General features: G+C 42.2%; 2 protein-coding genes across 7 annotated transcripts in view; both read left to right on the top strand.

The window, feature by feature from the left end:
• RSPRY1 (ring finger and SPRY domain containing 1) overlaps nucleotides 1-1595 on the top strand; it is a 56280-nt gene extending 54685 nt beyond the window's left edge. For all 3 annotated transcript variants that reach the window (XM_074968522.1, XM_074968521.1, XM_074968523.1), the window contains one exon: nucleotides 116-1595. In XM_074968522.1, coding sequence (XP_074824623.1) covers nucleotides 116-212 — 97 coding nt within the window. In that variant the 3' untranslated portion in view covers nucleotides 213-1595. The remainder of the gene's footprint in view (nucleotides 1-115) is intronic.
• A 5086-nt stretch (nucleotides 1596-6681) lies between these two features.
• Nucleotides 6682-22135, top strand: ARL2BP (ARF like GTPase 2 binding protein). 4 transcript variants are annotated; one of them, XM_074968516.1, is made up of 7 exons: nucleotides 6682-6784; nucleotides 8246-8297; nucleotides 12044-12105; nucleotides 13684-13790; nucleotides 15085-15170; nucleotides 16446-16542; nucleotides 17349-22135. In XM_074968516.1, the coding sequence occupies exons 2-7, from the start codon at nucleotides 8257-8259 to the stop codon at nucleotides 17445-17447; spliced, it is 492 nt and encodes a 163-aa protein (XP_074824617.1). In that variant the 5' UTR covers nucleotides 6682-6784; nucleotides 8246-8256; the 3' UTR covers nucleotides 17448-22135. The 4 variants fall into 4 exon arrangements, with proteins under 4 accessions (XP_074824617.1, XP_074824615.1, XP_074824616.1 ...); XM_074968514.1 differs by lacking the exon at nucleotides 17349-22135 and adding an exon at nucleotides 16993-17298; XM_074968515.1 differs by lacking the exons at nucleotides 6682-6784; nucleotides 17349-22135 and adding exons at nucleotides 7690-8078; nucleotides 16993-17300.
• Nucleotides 22136-22474: the final 339 nt, after the last annotated feature.

Below are 22474 nucleotides of genomic sequence, written 5' to 3'. Positions count from 1 at the left end.
ATGGAGTGAATTTATTAGCATCTGGATTCTACTCCTTTTTTGTTTTGTTTTTTTTTTGTGTTTTTTAAATAAATCAGCATAAATTCAGATTTGTAACTGATCTTCTCTCCTTTAGTGACCTGTGCATGGAGTGTGCCTTGCAACTGGAGACCTGCCCATTGTGTCGACAGGAAATACAGACTAGAGTCAGACAGATCTCCCACATTTCATGACACGTGGAGAATATCATGGACTTATTTCTAATCAATTCCAGCCAATACTGCAAGGGACAAGCATCTCTTATCAAACTATACGCACATCAAAACCATAGCCGTGACCAGATTTCATGCTACGCCATAGTCTGTTTATCTTAGAAATGAAATCTTAAATAAACTAACCCAACTTGCCAGTGCTGGAGAACTGGCTTCAACAATAGCTAATACTTTGACATTTTATGGCTGTTGGTTATCTCCAAGCAAGACCACAGGAGAGTGTCTTTTTTTCCTTTTCTTTCTTTCTTTCTTTTTCTTCTTTCTCTCTCACTTATCACAAGTGCTGAAAAAGAATTTGCACTGGAAATATACACATGAAGTACATAAAATCTCCTAAAACAGGGACATTCTGTCTCATGCTCTAAAGTCCTTATTTTTGGCAGAAGTCGTCATGAATAAAGTATGCCAATATTTCTTTAATGTAGCCTCCTGCTGGTCAGAGACTGTTTTCCAACAGTGGATATTAAACTGCTCAAAGACTTGAAATCTGTACACAAACAGACTGGTTTGAAAAGAAGGTGCAGAGACTGTAGAAAAATCCAAATTTTTGATAACTCAGTGATTCCAAAGAACGTTCTGATTTCTTTTTTTAAACTGCAGAAAGTTGGTGGTATTCACATTCGTAGTGTTTCTAATTACTTCAATTTCAGTACCCATGTTTAGTGAAAAGAATAATTTTCAGGAGGAATTCTTACAGTAATTGTAATGCTGGACAGGAGACAGTTTGAAATTTTGGGTATTTTTTTTTAGGTACCATCAATCATCTTTTTTTAATCAGTATTGTTTTTTGAAAGTTATGTACATTTTGAAAATACTGAGCTGTGTTCTCAAAAGGTCTAGAAAGAATTCTGAGCAAATGTATTAATTGTTTTAAACGAATACATGTTATTTGAATAGCACATTCAGTCCTGCTCTGTTTAACTCTTTAACCAAAAATCCACATCACCTACACTTAGAGCCTCACACACGGTCCCCTGCACCAGGTGCAGGATTTGGGTCACATTTTCTTTTTGGTTGCGATCATCAAGTGGTGATTCCTTTTTACTCCCTGTTATCATAAATTTGTGAAACTTAGTTGATAAGGATGCACTTCAGCAGGCAACTGTGGATGGATGGGTTGTTTCGAGATCAAGTATAAATTTAGTAGAACAGAGCCATATCCTCAGTTGGTGCAAACTGGTGTAACGCCATGGAAGTCAATGGTACTTTACCAGCTCGTGCCAGTTTGAGAACCTGACCCAGAATCTCCAAGTTTTTCCACTTTTCTTTGAAGGTACAATAGCCTGGCTAATCCACACACAATAACTTAGACCAAAAACATCCCCACTTCTTGCAAAGATTTAATAGCAGAGATTGCTGTAGTGAGCTCTTGTGCTGCAAGATTTATTTTATTTAAATAAAAATTAAATATAATTTACTCGTACAGTAAATTTTTATAAATACTAAGTATAGTTGGGGCCTGACTGTATGGGCTGAGCACCTTCAACTCCTGTTTGTCAATGGGAACAGAGAGCCATGAGCCCCTCACAGATTCAGACCCTTGAACTTATTCTTTCACTTGTTGGCGTGAGTAATTCAAAAGGTGGTGAAAGTAGTCACCCCTGTGCAGATGGCCAGCAAATGGCCTATTCACCACTTGAGGGCTTGGACTTAAGTGCTGCGTAGCTCTTTGTGCTCGTCCTGTGCCCAAGGGTGACTTTCACCCCCAAAATGCAGATATTCAACGAGTCTCTCAATCACTTGCACAAATTAAGAAATGTGTTTGTAAACCCTTCTTCCTCCTGAATTTTCCAAATAGTTACTACTTACTAGACTGAATACAGATTAGTGTAACTTAGTCATCTTATTAAAGTTAGTGACGTGACTTCTCTTCCACCTCAAAGCTAGTTCCTTCAGAGCCCTGTATCCTGATTTATAGGTTGGAACAGTCACATGTATTCTGAGGATTTACATTCTTCCCCATGGATTTTCTTGTATCTTCCAAAATTTGTTTTTATTATGATAGTACTGAGAGGTCCCAGCCAGAGCTGAGTCTCCTTGTGCTGAGTGCTCTACAAACATAGAAGTAGACCCAATCGTTGCCCCAAAGAGCCTAGAATTTAAGACTTAATTTTGAAACTAAGCTTCTAATGCTTCTGATTGCAAAAATAGTTTTTACAGCAAAAACAGAGGTTCTATAAGTCCAAGACACTGTGGATGCTACAAGGAACGTGTGTGAGCCAGAACCATATAGATCTGCCTTTATGGAAAGGTGCTGATAGTTTCCATGGTTTTTTCCCTGTTCAGGGTAGATTAGGGGTAGAATTTTCAAAAACACCTAAGTGACTTAGGCTCCTAACTCCCATTGACTTTCAAGGAGACTTAGGCTCCCAAGTGCCTAAGTTGCTTTTGAAAATAGATGTGCTTGGAAACTTTTACCCATGACATTTTATCAGCAGTATTTTATTGGCTTCCTCCTCTTTCTGTACAGCACACGAGCTTAAGAGTAGGAACCACTATTTACCTTAAGGTAGCCTGTGCAATTTTGTTCCATATTAAACTTCATGATGTGTATGTAAAGAGAGGCTGAATATATAGGTTTTTTTTAAAAGTTTTGGGTGGCGCAGTTCAGCTTGGCTCTTACACTACACATTCAGCTCTGTCTACTGTTTAGTCTTTGAAGACCTGTAGGGTATCTACACTGCAACGTAAGCCCACGTTTGAGCCTAACCCCCCCTTGCATCTACGCTGCAATTGTGCTAGCCCAGGGCTCAAACCCAGGGTCCCAGGACTCTGGAGGGTCCGAGCTCGAGTCAAGCCGGGACCCAGAATCCAAGCCCTATTGCTTTCTAGTGTAGCTGACTCCTGTGACCCCAGTCAAGCAGGACTGCATCTGGAAGTATTCCACAGTTCCATGGGACAACTTCCTTAGTCCTCTATCTCCCAACAATCTGCAATCCACTCTATTGAAATGCTTGCCAAATGGCAGCAGCTCAGGTCCACGTTAACCTCTTCTGTTCCAATCGCTGATCTGCAAGCACGCTTACAACAGAGCCTCCTGTGTTTGCAATGGCAAGCAAACTGATCAAGCCTTTTGCAAAGTGAGCTGTTTCCTGGTATTTTGCAGGGTGGGCAGTGAAGTTTTCCCACTGCACCATAAGCTAGAGAAGCCACATTGGTGGGCAGGGGGCAGCACTGAGAGGGGCTCTGGGTTATGGTTACTTTGATTCAGGTCTGTGCACTATAGTGTGGACACCAGAGCCTGAGGTTTGAACATGGGTCAGAAAATTCTTTAGGTAAAGTTACAATAGAGTGTAGATGCTGAAGCCCAGGGTTCCCTAACATGGGTCAGCTAACTGACTTGAGTCCCACTAACCCGGGGCTTATGTTGAAGTGTAGACATACCCTTAAGGACATGCTAGGAAAGGTTGTGGCTTCACAGGTAACAAGGAAGTGAAACCTGTGGGGAAAGCGATTTTTGTAGTGAAATTGTTTCAAAGCTTTGGAGGTTTGTTTGTTTGTTAAGGAGTTAAACAGCTGAGATAAGAGCTCAAAGGTTTAATGCTCCCCTCCCCATCAAGTGCTAAGAGAGCCTCCCCCCCCCTTCCCCCACTCCCTCCTTCCCATTTCTCTAGTCCTCCAAGGAAACCTTTAACCAAAACTGGGAAGGTCAGCCTTGCAGCTGTGATATTTCTAAGGTGAAAAATGAGCAGAAAACCAAAGAAAAGCTTTCACACCTGTATATATGTTACAAAGAAGCAAGAAGGACAAAAACATTTTCCCCACCCATAAAGGTGGGGAATCATGAGTGCTTCTCTAAATCCAAATAATCTCCTTTTGCTAACAGTTAATTATTTTCCTGCTCCTCTTAACCAGACTTATCCCACTAATGAGCTGGTTCAGTCTGGCTTGGACAGTTGTTCTGAACCTATCCTCTGCCCATCACTATGATATTCATGGGTCTTCAGTGATCGACAGAGCCCTTTCTCTTGTCTGTAGATGAAATATTTGAGTATTAAGGCAGTGAGATGATTGGGGTGAAAGATCGTTCTCTTACAGGCGGAAAGTGGAGAGAATCAGAACCAATTACTGGATAGGTCTATCAGTGCGGTGTTGCATCAAGTAAAATGGAAGTTCCATGGTGGGGAAGGTGGTTAAGCTTTGAATATACAAAAAATAGAATGGCCTTTGAGTTATTTGGATAATCTAGCATGTGCTATTGTCGGGTTTTTTTTTTTGTTTTTTTTTTTTTACAATTATGAAAAGATGTTTACAGGGCCGTTCACTCAAGTGTTCCACAATGCTGTAAGGTTTCTATGAAATTTGATCCAGCAGCAAAGATTGTTCAGTTAATAGTGTTTTTGAACAGCTGACCTTGTGAATATCTGGTTTTGCCTTCCAAGTGGCATGGAGCAGCTTTTGGCTGAATCCCTGCTGGTTTTCATCTGGAGGGATGAGGAAAAGGCAGCTCCAAGGGGATCTTAGCTCCAGTCTGTAGAAGGCTTTGAAGAGCAGGACCAAGATTTTGAATTCAATCCAGAATTCTCTAGGAAGTTTGTCCAGCACCAGCATGCTGCATTTGCATCATCTGGTTATATAGCAGGTAGGCTGCCCTGTTCTGCACCATCACAACCTTAAGTGGTTTTGTTCATTTCTAGGCAAATGTCAGTAAGTGAGGCCAGAGACAGCATGGCCAGGCTTGGAGTCCCATAGCCAAAATAAATGGAAGGGGATTTAATTTCAGAAGACCACCAAGTTTATACCATGAAACAACTACAGACAAATTGAGCAGTTATGGTTAATCTTAATTGGTTAATTAGACCATGTCTATTGAAAATCAGATTTGACATTGTTACTTCAAAGTTAGGTACCCTTCTATGATCACTGTAGCGGTAAGAAAATAGATTTTTTTTTTCTCATTCATGTTGTGCATCTGACAGCACTTTGTGCAGTTAGTTTCATTATTTCACCATAGTTAATGTTTACAAAGGTCTTCACAAGAAAAATTAACAGGGTAACAGAAAATTTGTATTTTTAAAAACAGTTGGGATATACTATTGAAAGGATTCTCTCTCAGAAAATAGATTTTTTTTAAAAAAAATTATTCAACTTAATGCTGCATGTTGCCAGCAGTTAGTAGAATACATTATCTGTTTATCTACAAGTTTCACAGCCTTGAAGGTGAGATGTTGACAGAGTGGGAGTGTCATCCAGTGCACCAGTTCTATTGCCTATTCCCTCCTGAAAGCATCCTGGCAGTATGTTAATGGAATTGCAGCTCCTGGCTTTATTAAAACTTGGGGAGAGTTAGAATGCATTCCATTTTTGAACAGGAACCAACCCTCCCATGTCTCCTCTGTACAAGAGGAATTTCAAGTGGCAGTTGACATTATCTGCTAATTAAAATACTGATTAGAATTCTGGGACCCACTTGGCAGAACTAGTAGGAAAGATTCATTTTAAAATGATTACACCTAACTTTGTGACACTTCATCTGTTCAATTTGTTTACTGTAGTGAACTAGTACTTAATAAGCACATGTAAAAGGTAATTAAAGTTACTTAAAGTGCTTCTTAATGATGGCTGAAAAAGGGCATCTTGAGACTTGTATCTTATGGGACATCATGCCCATAGCAAGCTACTTGGTGTTCTGCTTAAAAAGGTTATTTTGAAAAATATCTATTTTGATATTCCTTCGTATCCTGCAAGGGCATGCTGCTTGCCTTGGGGCTGCAAAAAACCTGCTCCCATAATATGTCCCTGTCATCGCCAGTGTTGCGAAGGGCTAGTCTGCACGAGAAGTGCTACATCAGGGCAGCTCTCCTGGCAGCGTAATAAATCCACCTCCCTGAGAAGTAGCTATGGCGCCAGCAGAAGTTATACTAAAGTAAGTGGCAGTGGAGACCTAGCCTCACCTTGGTGATTTTACTGAGTCTCGTGTGTTTTTTTCCCCTAAAGCCTGAGCTCCTGGAGTCGTGGGATTAGGTGAGTATCTGATTCCCCCTCACCCCCAGGAAAGTATGAGCAGTAACTTCCTTATTCTTATCCGGGCGATCGCTGTAGGAGGGGGAAGAGCTGACTCAGGAGCGTGGAAAGGCTGGGCCCAGCGACCCCAGCTCCGCGGGACCCCTCGGCAGCCCTGGGGCCACCCGCTCCCTTGTCGTGGTCTTTGCCTGGGGGTTGGCGCAGCAGCGGGGGGCGCTGCCTGGGCCCGGGGGGTAGGAAACGGGGGGAGGGCGCCGGGGGCCCGGGCCCGCACGTGACCCTCTCCCCGAGCTCCGGCTCCCCGGCAGCCCCAGCGCTGAACGGGGAGAGCCGGTTCGGGGCTCCCCCACGCCGGCCTCTAGGGGGCAGCGCGCTGCAGGGACTCGCGCGCTCCCTCCCCGGCCGGGCCGGGCGTCTCGCGCAGCCCCAGCCTCGCGCTCTCATTGGCTCCGGGCTGGCGCGTGGCGGAAGGGAGTGTTGCCGAGGCGACGGGAGGGCGGGGCGTGGGTAACGGACTCTATGGGGAGGCCTCGCCAGCTCCAGCGAGCGCGGCGGCCCCCGGCAGCCAGGTACCGGGGGGGGTGGGCTGCGCCGCGCCGCGCCCGCGCGGGGAGGGGCTGATACCCCGGGCCTCGGCCTCCCCCTCCCCCAGGACTGACAGCAGCGGGAGCGTCTCTAACCGGGCGGCAGCCAGTCTGGTTCGTGCAGCGCCGAGCCCACACTGAGCCCGGGCTCGGCTGGGTACCCCCCGGCCCGCACAGGTCGGAGAGACCCCAGCGCAGCGAGCCCGGGCGCGGCCCCTGCCCCGCACAACCCCAGGACCCCCAGCCTAGCGAGCCCGGGCTCGGCTGGGTCCTCCCCTGGCCCGCACAGCGAGCCCAGGCTCGGCCCCTGCCCCGCACAACCCCAGGACCCCCAGCCCAGCGAGCCCGGGCTCGGCTGGGTCCCCCCTCCGCTTGCCAGGCCTGCCAGGGACAGGAATTGGGTTTGAAAAGACCTCGTCCATTCAGCACCGGGGTAGGGCTCGCTGTGTGCTTTGGGGTACACCAGGCCTGGGGCATCTGGCCAGACCTCAACGCCCTGGATTTATTGAACAGTAAACACGTAAAAACAACGAGGGGTCCTTATGGCACCTTAGAGACTAACAAACTTATTTGGGCATAAGCTTTCATGAGCTAAAAACCCACTTCATCAGATGCATGGAAAATACAGGAGCAGGTATAAATACATGAAAAGATGGGAGTTGCCTTACCGGGGGGGGGGGGGAGCAGTGAGAATAGCCCACTTTAATTGAATTGTCTCGTTAGCACTGACCCCCACTTGGTAAGGCAACTCCGATCTTTTCATGTATTTATACCTCCTCCTGTATTTTCTATTCCATGCATCTGATGAAGTGGATTTTAGCCCATGAAAGCTAATGCCAAAACAAATTTGTTCGTTTCTAAGGTGCCCCAAGGACTCCTCGTTGTTTTTGCTGATACAGCCTAACACGGCTACCACTCTGAAACCTGTCAGAATGCATGTAGGTACTATCACGGGCTTCTGCTGATATCGTGAGACTTGGCCCTCGGCTGATCTCTGGTGGAATCTACATGAGAACATTGAAATTTCCCGACTGGATCATACCGAAGATCCATCTAGTTCCCATATCCTGGCTTTGACAGTGGCCAGTGGTATATGCTTTGGGTGGAGGTGCCAGGTATCAACTGAAACTGTTTTCCTGGGTTAAGCAAATTTCTGTAGGCCTGTTCTCCCATGGTCAGCGAAGGTGACTACAGGATTCAGAGTATTAGAGGAGAAGCAGAGAAGTCAGTAGTCGTGGAAGAATGCCTAAGTGAGATCACAAAATCCTTCAAGATGCAGGTCTTGTATTTAATGATTGTCTTATGGCTAACTAGTCAATGTTCATAGACAACTTTGAAGATTTACGCTGTATATGTGCTAAAAGTAATCTATTGTTTAAAAAATAAACACATTGCTGATATAGGAAACATTTTAATTCTTATCTAAAAGTTTGTTTGGTGCAACAGGTGATGCAGAAATGATGGAGACTTTAGAAGAAGAAAACTTTGGTGTGTCCATGTAAGTATAATCCAGATTACACATCAGCATTTGAATAACATTTTTACTAGTTAAAAATAGTTCCACTGTAGCCTCTTTTTGGAAAAAGAATAACAGCCCAACTTTAGAGGAATGGTTCAAAAAAATATGGGAGGTTGTGGTTATGGAAAAATTAACATGCCAATTATATGCCTGGCAAAATAGACAGAAGACAGATATATGCTTATATATTTGATTACCTTTTATTCAAAATTCAAAGTGTATTCACCTGCAAAAAAACTCAGCATACCTGTTCAGTTTTTTTAATATTCAAATTTATGTACACACCAGGCTGGTCCATCAAAGATTTAATTCAGTTTAATAAAATCACTAGAAATGACAGAGTGGTTGTAAAGATTCTCACTTTGTAATCTTGTATCACCTTGTTAAATAGAAAGATCTGATGACTAAATTCCTGTATGATGTTTCTTGAAACAAAAGCTAATTGTTTAATGATTGTTTTGTTTCTGATATTTACATGGTAAGGATTTGTAAACTTGTTAAATCTTCCTAAATAAATTAAATAAAAATAGAAAAGGGGGAAAAAACAAAATGATGTTAGATGATTTTGATGAGAAGATAGAGACTCATGTAAGAACAAAGTGGACTTCAGAACAATATGATGTACTAGAGAGGGAAGAACAACAAGTGAGAGTTTAGGCAATATTGAACTCAAAATTGCTTGAACCTTCCCTTGATACCCAGAAAGCTAACCCCTCCTTGATCATGCTGTTCTCCCAGACATTCCCCTCACTGAAGGACCAAAATAAGCATTGTGGCCCAGATCCACAAAGGCATTTAGGTACCTAACTCCCCATGGATTTCAATGGAAGTTAGAAGCCTAATAACTTTGAGGATCCCTTTAATTGTAGGGATGTCTGTATCTTCAAAATTTCTCTTCCTGCCCCCCCCCCCACCATATAATGTCTCACTTTCTCTATTACCCTGTTTACCGTTGTTGGAAGTTGTATTTGAATGTGTTCCTTGAAGAGCGTGATGTATATAGAGATGTATTCTTACACAGCACTACGGGCCCTGGTATTATTAATTGTTGTGTGCTGTGGTTGGAATGAGTAGAAAATACAGATATTATTTTCTGGACAAAATATTATTAGAATTCCCCTACTCACTACCACACCAAATCTGAAACTAATGTTTAAACTGTTAGTTTAAATTCAACAATGTTAGAACAAGCTATAAAAAAATGACAAAGATGTTTCTTCTTTCATCAGTGTAGCCATCACTCGCATTAAAGAAAAGAATGGGAGTTAGGTCTGAACGGCTCCTGCTTTTGTGCATAAGTGAGAAACAATTACCCCATTGTCTTGAACCATAAATATGATGCTAATGCTTTAGCTACGTTGTTTATAAGCTACTCTTGTTGTGGCACTATGCCCTCTGGTGTTGTATCATGTACTCTGCCATTCATTTGTGTTATCTTTGTCTGGGCTGCAAAGGCATAACAATGGCCACTTTTGATCAGTAAATGAGGATGGTAGTATTCTAAATTCTCCTAAAACAAGATGAATCCCAATGCCCAAATAATGGAATTACTGGTGGATAAAGTTACTGAACTGTTGCTAAGAGCAATATCATTTTAAAGGCTTTTTTGTAAATAGACAGTCTAAAGCAGAGGTGGGCAAACTACAGCCCACGGGCCACATCCGGCACACGGGACTGTCCTGCCCAGCCCTTGAGCTCCTGGCCGGGGAGGCTAGCCCCCGGCCCTTCCCCTGCTGTCCCCCCTGCCCCGCAGCTATGCTGTCATGCGGGCAGCAGGGCTGCAAGCTCCTGCTGCTCTGAGCAGTATGGTAAGAGGGGGGTGGGGGGTGTTGGATAAGGGGCAGAGGGTCCCGGGGGGGCAGTCAGGGGGTGGTTGGATGGGGTGGAGGTTCGGGGGGGGGCAGTCAGGGAGCAGGGGGGGTTGGATAGGGGGTGGGTTCCCGGGGGGGGGGGCGGTTTGGAGCAGGGGGTCCTGGGAGAGGGCGGTCAGGGGACAAGGAGCGGGCGGTTTGGAGCCGGGGGTCCTGGGAGAGGGCGGTCAGGGGACAAGGAGGCGGGGGGCTTGGATGGGTTGGAGGTTCTGAGGGGAACAGTCAGGGGGTGGGAAGTGGGAGGGGGCAAATAGGGGGCAGAGGCTAGGCTGTTTGGGGAGGCATAGCCTTCCCTACCCAGCCCTCCATACAGTTTCACACCCCAATGTGGCCCTGGGGCCAAAAAGTTTGCCCACCCCTGGTCTAAAGCAATATCCTTCTTCACATGAGAGAGACAGAGGGGAATTTGTATATTAATTAAGTGGGGCCTTCATTGAATGGGTGAAGATAAATATGTTGAAGAAGAATGTGCAGCAAGGCTTGCATTCCTGATATTGGAGAAAAGCCTGTTGGGCACTTAATACCCTAGAGAATTTATTTAAGTAAAGTTCATCCTAAAATGCCAAGGTCAGGGAGACTTTGGTATCTATGAACAAATTGCACAATATAACATTGCCAGAGGGACCCCGATTTTGAAGTGCTGCTAATGTGCTTCTCCATTTAAAGGAGTCCATTTGAAAGAGAGCATATCTTTTTGTTATAAAACAGAAGCACCATGTTTTTTAGATTAAGGGATTACAAAATTTAGTTCTAAACCCCCAGTGTGGTACACTGCATTAGAGAAATATTTAACAATTCCTATAAATTACATCATTTACCTTTGCTACACTATATACTCAGCAGGGCAGGTGCAACCACTAGGTGAACTAGGCGCTCACCTAGGGTGCCAAGTGGTTGGGGGTGGCCAAACGTGCGCTCTGGGGAGGCGGAGGTGAGCTGGGGCAGAGGGGCGCAGGGAGGGCCACCTGCAGCAAGTAACGGGGGTGGGGTGGGTCACACAGGGGAACCACTCCCCGCCCCAGCTCACCTATGCTCCGCCGCCTCCTCCTCTGAGCACGTTGCCCCGCTCTGCTTCTCTCCCTCCCAGGCTTGCAGCACCAAATAGCTGATTGGCGCCGCAAGCCTGGGAGGTGGGGGCGGCGTGCTTGGGGAGGAGGCGGAGCAGAGATGAGCTGGGGCGGGGAGTTGCCGTACAGCTCCCCGGGTCGAGGGGAGTTGCTGCACGGCTCCCCGAAGGGAAAGAGGGCGGCGGGGAGCTGCTGCAGGGGGGGCGCCTCAAGGTGGCAGGGAGCTGCCGCAGGGGGGCGCTTCAGGGCGGCGGGGGGTGCAAGGTGGAAGTTTCGCCTAGGGCGCAAAACATCCTTGCAGTGCCCTGATACTCACTCAGTCTGGTAATATATGACTGGGTGCTCCAAATGGTCCTCTACGGATGGGTCTTGAACAGTTCCAGTAGAGTTACAACCACCTTTTATGGCTAGATGAGAGGTGGGTACTGAAACTTCGTTGTGACATCGGGTCACGGTATGGAAAAGGTGGAGAACCGTTGCTCTGAACAAACCTTTTAAACATCATCTGCACCAAGAGGTTAATTACACTATCAAAGATACCCAGTAAAACAGTTCTTTCCAATAAGTAACTACCCCCTTTAGTATACAGTGGAGACCGAGTAAGATTAATGTCTGTTACAGGAATAAACTTTTTATTATTAAGTAAAGTTTTCTGTGCAATGACCTTTTTTTTTTATAATGTGAAGTTGGAAGATAATTCCCTTCTCTGATGTGCAGGCTGGGTTTTTGTGCTAATTTGTCTTTAGGCTTTCATTAAAAAATTAATCTTTCCTTTCTTTGTTATCAGCTCCTCTCCTTCAGATGCAGAATTTGATGCGGTTGTTGGGTATTTAGAAGATATTATAATGGGTAAGCTCCTGAATTTAGATGTGCTTAAAAATGAGCAGTAAAAATATTGAGAGGCAAAATAAGGATTGAACGTCACTGACAGAGGTGTGTGGAGAAACCAGTGCCTCTGCCTTCTTCGTGTGTCCTATGAGTTGGAATTTTTAATTCCTTGCTTTCATTAGCACAAAACTTGCATTACAGTATAAAATCTCCAGCAAACCCTTTTGGTTTCTGTTCTCCCAACAGTGTATTCATGGGTTCTAAGCATGTGTCTTTTCCCCTGTGCGCTACTGGGAGACTAGAAACCCTCTCTTCATTGATAAAGTTGTGGTAAATAAAGATCCTGATAAATTCTCACGTGAAAACCAAGGCTTTCCATCCTCTCTGCTGTCTGTCCCTCCGTGTCATATGACATCCCACTTATCCTCTGGGTAAATGAATTGGTTTTCCTTTTTGTTGCCAGTAACTTACACACATACAACCTAAGGTGACAGGATCTATTGGAGGAAAGAATGCCACAAGCAGTCAACCATTTTTCCCTGTGGGCTTGGGAGGATAAAAGATTCTAAATCGTCAAGTGAGAAGTTTGAAGTAAGAGGTCAGGGTTGAATAAAGAGGATTTACAAGATGCCAAGAGAAAAAGAGAACTCATTGTGTTAACTTGAAGAGGTTGATGACTGGTTAACATCTTCCTCCTTATTCACACACCTTTCTAAGGGATCACAAAGTTTTTTATTCTTTTCACTCTCAGCAGCTCACCTTGTGATGTGTATAGCTGAATCTGGAGAAATGGTCACAAATGCACCAGTTTTGAGTGGGTTAATTAGTAAAAGATTAGATTTGTGCAGATTTATTTTAACACTGTGTCAGTGTGTAATTTATATTTGCACTTGTTACGATACGTTAAGTTCCACTTCCTGCCCTTTTGCCTTCCTCCAATTTCACTCATTGATGACTCAAAAATTGTCCTTTAAGGGTTATAGCTTTCTGCACTCATTTTCAGAGATAAGAAAAATCCATTGTCTTTTAACTAATGGAGGGAAGAAAAATATACTTCTAAAAAAAAAAGTTCACTGATAACTCACATACCTGAACAAAAAACCTGATTGTTTGAAAACTAACAGCCTCTTTATTAAAAGTAAATTTTAAAGAACTGCCTTAATATTGAGAACATGTGAAAATCTTTACTTGAAAATAGAAAAGTAGATTGTTTGAGTACGTGCCCTAGCAGTTTTGCTGCCTTTTGCAAATTCTGTCCTTTTCCATCATTAAATGTACAGCACTCGCAACATAGATCAACATGCTGCTATCCTGGTAATCCCAGCTGACTTGGCTGAAGCAGAATTTGAATCTGTAGCACTCTTTGCTTCACCACCACCTACTCTGCTAGCAGCCTCCATATATTCTCATAGATTGGTCAGAAATTAAAGCTGGCCCAGCGAACAGCTTTGCTGTTATTGTGACTAAGTGCGTATGTGCGGGGTTCCATGCTCCAGCAGTAGGAGCTATTAGAACAGGCTATTAGTGAATGTGATTACTGTCTTGCAATGAGTGGATAAATTGAATGTAACTGTATGCAATTTACTTATTGTGGCTCAGATGACGATTTCCAGTTAATACAAAGAAGCTTTATGGATAAACACTACCGGGAATTTGAAGATACAGAAGAAAACAAGCTCATCTACACTTCTATTTTTAATGAATATGTAAGATTTTTTTTTTGGTGGTTTTTCTCATCGAGTGCTTAGCTTTTCTTTTACGGTCATTGTTAGGTTCTTTTCTCCCCTCTGTTTTTAAAATACAAGTTTGATCAGAATCAAATACATGTAAAATATTATCTATGGTGTCTTTGAAGTATAGCAATAGCCTGCAAGCAACCAAAAATATTCTGGAGTTCCAAAATACTTTTTTCTGTTTCGCCAAGGAATCGTCTACAAGTGTTTGAGAACAGCTTAAGCCTTTTGAATGGAAGGTTGGTTTAGGCAGCCACTGTGTGGGGTATAGTTGTATTTAGATTAGTACAATAGGAACATAGGAATTGTCGTACTGGATTCAACATCTAGTCCTGTCTCGTGTCTCTGGCAGTGCGAAGCCATAGATGCTTCAGAGGAAGGTGCAAGAAGCCCACCAGTAGGCAGATTTGGGAATATCTGTCCCCCATGAAGGTCTCCTCCTAATCTCTAATAGTGACTCTGAAGCATGAGACTTTATATCCCCCTCATTTGGAGTCTGGTTGTAGTTTGACTGATACGTTAGCTAGCAATTAAGGGAAAAATTATTTGATACATTCTGCATTCTTCCCTAGTGAATTGGTAGAAGTTCCATTACATAGAGGTCAGTAAAGGAAGTGGGACAAAACACTATAAAAATTAAGACTTGTGTAGTATTTGTTTCTGCTACTATACAGTATAATCCGAACCAATCATCATTAAAGGGATGCTGTCAAGTTGAAGATCACTTCAGGCTATAATTTTTTGTACCTACTATTGTAAATAACACACAAGATTACTATAACTGAGTTTAAAGGAAAATAATAGCTTCTGGGTTTTTTTTTTCTGTTTGCTTAACGTATTTGACAGCACCATGTAAAATCAGTTTCACGATTTCCTCTGTATAGTTAGTTTTTCCTTGTTGTATGGTTTCTGTACAAACTGGAGAAACAAAATATCTTTAAAAGGGTCAGAAAAAAGTGGTTGAAGGCCACAAAAATTGTTTAGAGGAGCTCAGTTGTCAGTTCCTTAAAATTAATTAACATTAGTTTCAGGTACTGGTTTCAAGTAGAGGTTGTTTACTGCTACAACCTGTTCTTGCAAACATGCTTAACGATGGCTCTTTGGTGGTATTGCAAAGCATTGGAACTTTCTGCACTTTCAGTGGGATTTGTGATGCATTTTACCTAATGAAGACAAGCCTATGGAGAATAAGATGTAGGAATGTGAGAACACCACACTCCTTTATCAAGTCAGCATGTGGAATTTATGATGATGTCCTCTCTTTTAGATCTGCTTAGTAGAGAAATACATAGAAGAAAAACTACTTGACAGGATTCCTGGTTTTAGTATGGCTGCTTTCACCATGTCATTACAGTAAGTCTTGGTTTGGGGTATTTTTCTTGTGATTTTCTCTGTATTAACCATTTTGTACCTGGGACCAAACTAGGATTTTATTTTTTTTATTATTTTTTTTCCCCTTTGTGGAAGGGATTCTTGTTTAAAAAAGGGAAATGTGAGTTTGTCTATACAATTCTGCTAATTCACCTCCATCCTCACCTCCACCATCCCCTGCTATTCTAGGCCTCTGACTTGAAATGTTGTGCCAAAATGTATGGAAGATTTGTGATATGCAGAAATGGGGACCAGAACGAGATCATTAAACTTGATTTCTCTTATTCCCCAATTCAGGACTCGAAGCCAGTTCCCTGGGGATTAAAAGGCCACTTGCATTAAGCCCACTAGGTTTTCTGTACTTAGGCTTTCAGAAACAGCCTCAGTAAATGGCTTTACCCCAATCCCTATTTTATAAAAGAATGCAAAGAGTAATTCAGTTTTGGTGAAAAGTTTCTGTTTGACATTGTTGGAGGGTTACTCTCAATTTAAAATAATTTCTGCTGTTCAGCTTTAGCTTAATTAATTATGGAGAATGAAGTTGTTAAAGGAACATATTTTCTTCTGCTGAATAAGAAAATCAAATGCTATTAGAAATGGACTCCTAAAAAGGACTAAAACTGCTTCAAATATTTGAATAAAGCATCAAGAAATTTGCATGAAAGTACAGTAGTATGGTTAGACCATCCATCAATGTAAGGAACAGGGCTTTTCAATAATATTAGGAGAATCTTAATTGCTTAGAATAAGTCCTATGAAAGTGGATGTGTACTGACAATCTACTTAAAGTTCAGTTAAAGTGAATAACTCCTTTGTTACTTGCGATGCCTGAAATAATTAAAAGGACTAAAACTCTAAGATTTTTCACTTGGTTTTTTTTAGCATTTCTCTTATTTCAGGCAATGAAAATGTGGACGAGTCAAGTTTTACTCCTTTTAAATTACCAATCTTTCACTGTCTGGTTTCTTTCGACTGGTGCAATAGTCAGGTCCCTCTGGATTTAGGGGATAAACTTAACTGTATGAAAACCATAGGTAGATAGAACGTTGCGATGTTTGTATTGCAGACACTACAGGGGATTGGTTTTGTTTAATAAAGTTGTTTTACATTAGAATTTTAAATACCTTCCTATTGGTCTTGTTTAAACCTTGATTTTGCACTACTTACATTGTGTACTAAATTTGACCTCCGAGTGCCTTTAAAATCTGATGTCATGTCTCACAACTATGTTAAACCTACAAATCTCCCACTTTACAGACAGCACAAAGACGAGATGGCAGGTGATATATTTGACATGCTTCTCACATTTACTGATTTTCTGGCATTCAAAGAAATGTTCTTGGATTACAGAGCTGTAAGTATTTTGGGTTGTTCTGTTTTAACTAGCACAGTGGTAGCTGCTTTTGTATGGCTCCTGCATTACAGCATTGAAGGCAGTGTTAGCTCATCGGGTGACCACATGCGTTCAAGAGATATAGGATCAAAAGGCAAATGGCCCTCATGGTGTAGCTGTTTAATAGGCTTGAAAAGCCGATCTGATAACTCTTGCAGAAAACCTGCATGAAGCGGCTACCTGGTGAAATTCCTGTGATGTACATTTCTGCATTGTTGAATACAGAATCTTTCTAGTACCCTTTCATTGTTTGGGGTTTTTTAAAGTCCCATCCATTGGCTCTTGCAGTGGTTGTACTGCAGTTTCCCTTTTTCTCCGGGCTGGTTGGGTCTGGGGATTTTCTACCCACCTTCCCACCCCCAAAGTGGTAAGTAGGAGAGAGAAGGCATCCTGACTGGGTTTCTTTCCTAGGCCAGACCAGCAGAGAGCACACTGATTTTAGCTATGCCTAAGTCTACCCACAGCTGGGAAAACATCAGCCAAGGTACTTACACAGCAGCAGCCCCCATATTCCCTTGTTAGTTTCTGGATTCATCCACAAATAAGAGTGGGAGAAAAGGGAGGCTCAGCTGTAGATTTTACAGATCCCAGAAGCCAATTATGTGCACTTGTGGAATTATGCTGCAAGGTGCGGTACTGTATTTGGTATAGTAAGCAGAATGCTAATAATACCAATTATAATGTGCCTCCTTAATCTGTTAAGATTGAAAGCCTGCTTGTTTTGAAACTTTACTGAGCTGAGGGTTGTTTTCCCCCCCACTTTTTAGGAAAAAGAAGGTCGAGGTCTGGATTTAAGCAGCGGGTTTGTGGTAACATCTTTAAGCAAGTCCTCAATGTCGTCTTCTCAGAACAGTTTACGACACTAGTTCACAGCTGCAGATGAGGGCTGCTTCTTTCATTTGGACATTCCAAACACTACAGGCAGTGGAGGATTACAGTGGTAATGGAAGCTGATTGCCTCGCTACATTTCACTAGGCCTGATCCTCTAAACTGCTCTTGTGAATTACTGTCAGTATTGAAACCTGTTAGTATTGAGTGATCATAAAAGAAAATAACTCCAGCCATTCCAGAATAATGGATTTCAATACACCGATAATATATACGCATCGACCAATTTGGACTCTGTACCAAGGAGTTCAGTAAATGGGACTATATATGTGTTTCCTATTGGTTAAAATTACAACCCAGATATGTCACTCTCCAGAAATGTAAACTTAAAGAAAAAACCCACAAGACTGTAATAACATGGATGATCATTTAACCTTTTTTTGGGTAGGATGGTTACAGCTCCACCACCTCTGATTTTCCACGCTCACAATACCTTTCATTTTTTGAAAAATAACTTTTCAGTATGCTTGGAAGGTCATCTATGGGGAAGAATAAGTTGTGACATATGCAGAATATATTTTGCACACATTTTAGCTTGAGAATTTCTCGGTTCTGTGGTAATTGTTGGGGGGGCAAGGAGAGGAACCACCAATGGGCAGATACCCAGTCTCACTCTGATGAACTTGCAGAGCTCTGATATTCAGCTTTGCATGTAGGCGCCAACTAAATTAGAGAACTAACCAGGTTAAATATGTCTGTAAAACATAAGCTTTGCCTACATTAGGAACTTTCTTACCTTGTTTTTCCACAGCGGTGCAGCATGGGTGCTACCAAGGTATAAGGTGTTATGTAGATCAAGCACAGGAATTTTTACTACCACATCATATAACTCCCCAGATGATACGCTGATGAAAGTGCTTGTGCCCAGTGTATACTGGAGCTTTCACCATTGGTAGCAGCTGAGCAGCTGCACTGATAACTGAAAAACACATTAGAAATTTGCTAGTGGAGATGTACTCATTAACTGTCTACAATAGACTTCTTTACAAAACCTCCCACTGTTGCACCACTGTGGATGCTGCCACACTAGCCAGTAGTGTCAAGGAGAGCGCTAATGTAGACAGAGCTCAGGTCCTGATGTTCTTAGCACCATGTCATCTATCTTCTGTGAGCAGTAGGAGAAATCCCATCGTTGGTACCAGTGCAGCCATACCACTAGGAGGCTTCTAAGACGAGCCTAGTAGACAGACCAAAGCTGTGGCAGATCAATGTTGTTATAATGTGCTAGTGTTTCGGCTGTGCCGATGGAAAACTTGTTAATCTCTTTACGTGTGAAATCCTGGCTGTATTACAGTGAATGGGAGTTTTGCCATTAATTACAAAAGGGCTGGGATTTCACCCTGAAGTTAAAACACAGTTTTCTGACATGGTTACAAAACAATTCCTATCCACACAGGCAAGCATAAACCATGTTTATATGATAATGTGGTCTGGCCACAAACCTTTTCAAACTCCTCTACTTTTGTAGAGTAGACACTTTCAGTACTATGGAACCACTGTAGCGTCTTAGCCTGTTCTAACTCTAAAAATACAGTAGTAAATAACTTCATTGAGCTTAAATTTCCAGTGTGGTGTTATACGTCTGCAGTTCAGCTCTTGGAGGTTGTCCTAGTATTTCTGTTAGAAACCTCCCACACATTCACTTTTTAAAAGCCTTCCCCTTCAGGGTTTTGTAACTCTTCCAATAAACTATTTACTGATCTCAGATTTGATTTGGAAAATCCGCACCCTGAAGCAATCATAAAATCACAAAAGGAATCCTTTGTTGTTTTCACAGTAGTTTTTACTTAGAAATCTCTGTGAATGTGCTGTAGAGAAGGAACTGCATTAGCCCAAATGCTTCTTTTGAATGCTTTTTTGATTAAAAGTAATTGTACTGGCTTTCTACTTTATTGAACATCAAACAAACTAAACTTAATTCTCTTTGCAATGAAAGGCTAAATTGAATCACTTTTTAATACTATGCTAGTGTAACGTGTGGACATTTGTTAAAGATATTAGTTGCAGTATAATAGTTTTAAAGATAAATTCCTAATCCTGCAGACAGAGCCCTGTGGTGAAGCTCAATATAATGAAGTCAGTGGGACTGCGTGTAGGCTTGGTGTCTGCCCACGTAGATCCAATTGCAGGATCAGAGTAAAGATGTGAGGGCAGAGCATCATCTGGTGTAAATTGTCATAGCTCCATTGATAACAATGACAGCTTACACCAGCCTACGCTCTGCCCTCAAAAGATGTCTGCGTTTCCCATTTTGTTACAAGGTATTGCCTTGTACCATCTCTGCCATAAAGATTAGTGTTTCCCAGGGGTACATCCTCCACCACTCAAGACCACACAGGTACTTTGGGAAGAGATGAGAGAGGTTCTGTTAGGTTAAATGTTTGGTCCAGGCTGAATGCAGTTCTCCCAGCTATCCTAAAAATCTATTGGACCAACTGCTGGGAAAGCTTGTACAGTCTCTAAAGAAAATACTTATTGTCTAAAGACAGTGCTTGTAGAAGATTTGATTCGGACTATTCTTTTCATTTCAGTGTATGGGCTAGAATTCTTTTGTCAGTATCCTCTTTTTACACATGTATTATATTGAAATTGTTTTTGTACTGGGAGTAGATTTTGTCAAATTTTAAAAGAATCATACTGAAACATTTTTAACAATTCATTGTTCAGTGTTGAATTGAAATAATTGATTAAAGTTACAAATGTGAATGCTCTTGAAGTTGAACTTGGGATGAGGGGGAAAAGTATTTATTCCTTTATTGTTACCACTGCTCAGATTATTCGTCATTTGCAATGATGGAAATGAGCATCTCAAAACAATTCTCCAAATATAGTGATTTTATAGCTCGGTAACTTGTAATGTCAGAGCCTATAAGGTACAGCTTAAGGTAGTTATCTGGATGTGGAATTTTATAGTGTTCACTGTATGCCAGAGTAGCTAAATTCATTGTCTGTAACGCAACTTGTGTGGGCTTCCTTTCCCTCCTCCTTTCTGGTACATCTGTACTGTGAACTTTACACTCGAATCTCGCCCAATCCATTTTTCAGCTAGCCTTTGCAATTAGTGCATTGGGTAAAAGGGCAATAGAAAACTAACTAGTGTTTATATCTGCAGTTTTGCTGGTTTAGTTGTATGCAGAGAACTATGGTTGTAGTCATGAGCGCTGATTAGTCTATATGTATTACTTGTGTGCGTATTAGTCTATACATATTACTTCTGTTGATTTAAACAGTCTTCATGTGGTATTCATATATAAATGCTGAGCTAAACCTATGTTAAAGTTTAGTATGTTTGTGATCCAAGCCTTTTTTTATAGTTCAGCTGTTAAATTCCAAATCCTGTTGTCACATTTTTTAAGGGGAAAACCCCACAGACTTCAGTGGGGGCACCACTGGGATCTAATACTTTTTATTTTTACTCCCTGTTCCCATGAGTACAGTTTCTGCCCAGTGTGTTTGCCTGTTTCTGCCCTGCATGTTTCCTACACTCTAGCATCTTCATTATTGTCCATCTCTACAACATGCATGTAACTAGACTTTCTGATTTTATCTCGCATGCAGAGCTTTTTAAAAACAAATTAAATTTTTACATACAAATGCAATATCTCTGTGCAAGTCTGATTTTACTTTTCAGAGTTTAGAATTTCTTTCCTCAAACAAATGCATAGTTATTTGTCTCTAAAGAGTTTTTATCTTTTTTTGAGGGGTTTTTTGGTATTTTTATCCTGAAACTTGGAATTAGTTTAGAGCCGGAGTCAACTGCATAAAGAAGAACGACAAGAGCTTGGTCTAAACAGGTAGGAAAAGAACGTTTAGCTATTTTCCCTGTAAGTGAGAAAGTAGCCCAAACTATATTTAGGCTTTTAACAAACCCTGAACAAGCAAAGTATATCAAAGGAAAGCCAGGATGATGTTTCTATCTGATTGGGTACCAGAAAATTTTCTGGATTTTCTTCTCCCCACCTCCACAAATCCCTTAAAGATCATAAATTGGATTTGACTGGCCACATCTCCTGCTGGTGTGAATTAGCATAGCTCCATTTAAATCAATGGAACTACTGCAGTTTCCCCCCACTGGAGCTCTGGTCTCATGTCTTCATCTCCAGATCACCCACAATGTTATCTTTTTGGAGATCACCTGCAGCTGGGGGGGGGCTTAATGATTTGACTCTTCTCCCCCGTTCCGTGGGACCAGGATTTCACCCAAAATATTGAAATCAATGGCAAAACTCCCACTGACTTCATTGGGGCCAGGATTTCATCATCTCTGTCTAAGGTAGGAAGCATGATAAACCTGTGACTTAACTCTAAATATTAAAGCAGCATTGGGCAAACCCAATACATTTGATAGCTATACATGTGGGACCAGATTCTGTGCGGGTGCAGGGTGGTCTTGGTGGCCTGTCACATACAGGAGGTCAACAAGCTGATCTAGGGGGCCCCTCTGGACTTAAACTCTATGATGTTATTACTCATGGTGAGTACTACTTTACTGTGCAAGTGAATCTCTCTGCTTTCTATATGGCAAGAAGTTTTACCTTACAATGGCTTTTTCAGGAGGGAAGAAAGTTTCTACTAAAAACTTCCTTGACCAACTGTTGGATTTAGAAAGATTTTTATTTATAACATACAACTTGTACTTCAAATTTTAGAAATCAATAAAATAACGGTTGCAATCTCGTACCATCGCCTAGCTTCCATTCCCACAACTCTGCCATTGCTTCAACCAAAGAGTTAATTTTTCATTATTTACATTAGAGCTGCAAGTGGCTGGGGGAGGAGTCTTGGTTTGATTTTCAGTGAATTTAGTGCCAGTGAAATGTGCTGGATTGACCAGTCCTGGTGACTGAAGTCTTGCGCCATAGGCAGGGCACGGATACACTTCCCCTAAGCCAGTGGTTCTCAGCCAGGGGTCTGGAGCCCCCTGGGGGGGCTGCAAGCGGATTTCAGGTGGTCTGCCAAGCAGGACTAATGTTACTCACTGGGGTCCAGGGCAGAAAGCCAAAG

Source organism: Natator depressus, chromosome 12 (genome assembly GCF_965152275.1).
Source record: "Natator depressus isolate rNatDep1 chromosome 12, rNatDep2.hap1, whole genome shotgun sequence".
NCBI lineage: Eukaryota > Metazoa > Chordata > Testudines > Cheloniidae > Natator > Natator depressus.
This window is presented reverse-complemented; position numbering and strand designations above follow the sequence as displayed.

What these genes read in the sequence shown, in the direction of transcription:
- ARL2BP (XM_074968515.1), top strand. Translation starts at nt 8,257, where the DNA reads ATGATGGAGACTTTAGAAGAAGAAAACTTTGGTGTGTCCAT. An exon ending in TTTAGAAGATATTATAATGG is followed by an intron (nt 12,106 to 13,683) that starts GTAAGCTCCTGA and finishes ATTGTGGCTCAG; the next exon opens with ATGACGATTTCCAGTTAATA. An exon ending in CTTCTATTTTTAATGAATAT is followed by an intron (nt 13,791 to 15,084) that starts GTAAGATTTTTT and finishes CCTCTCTTTTAG; the next exon opens with ATCTGCTTAGTAGAGAAATA.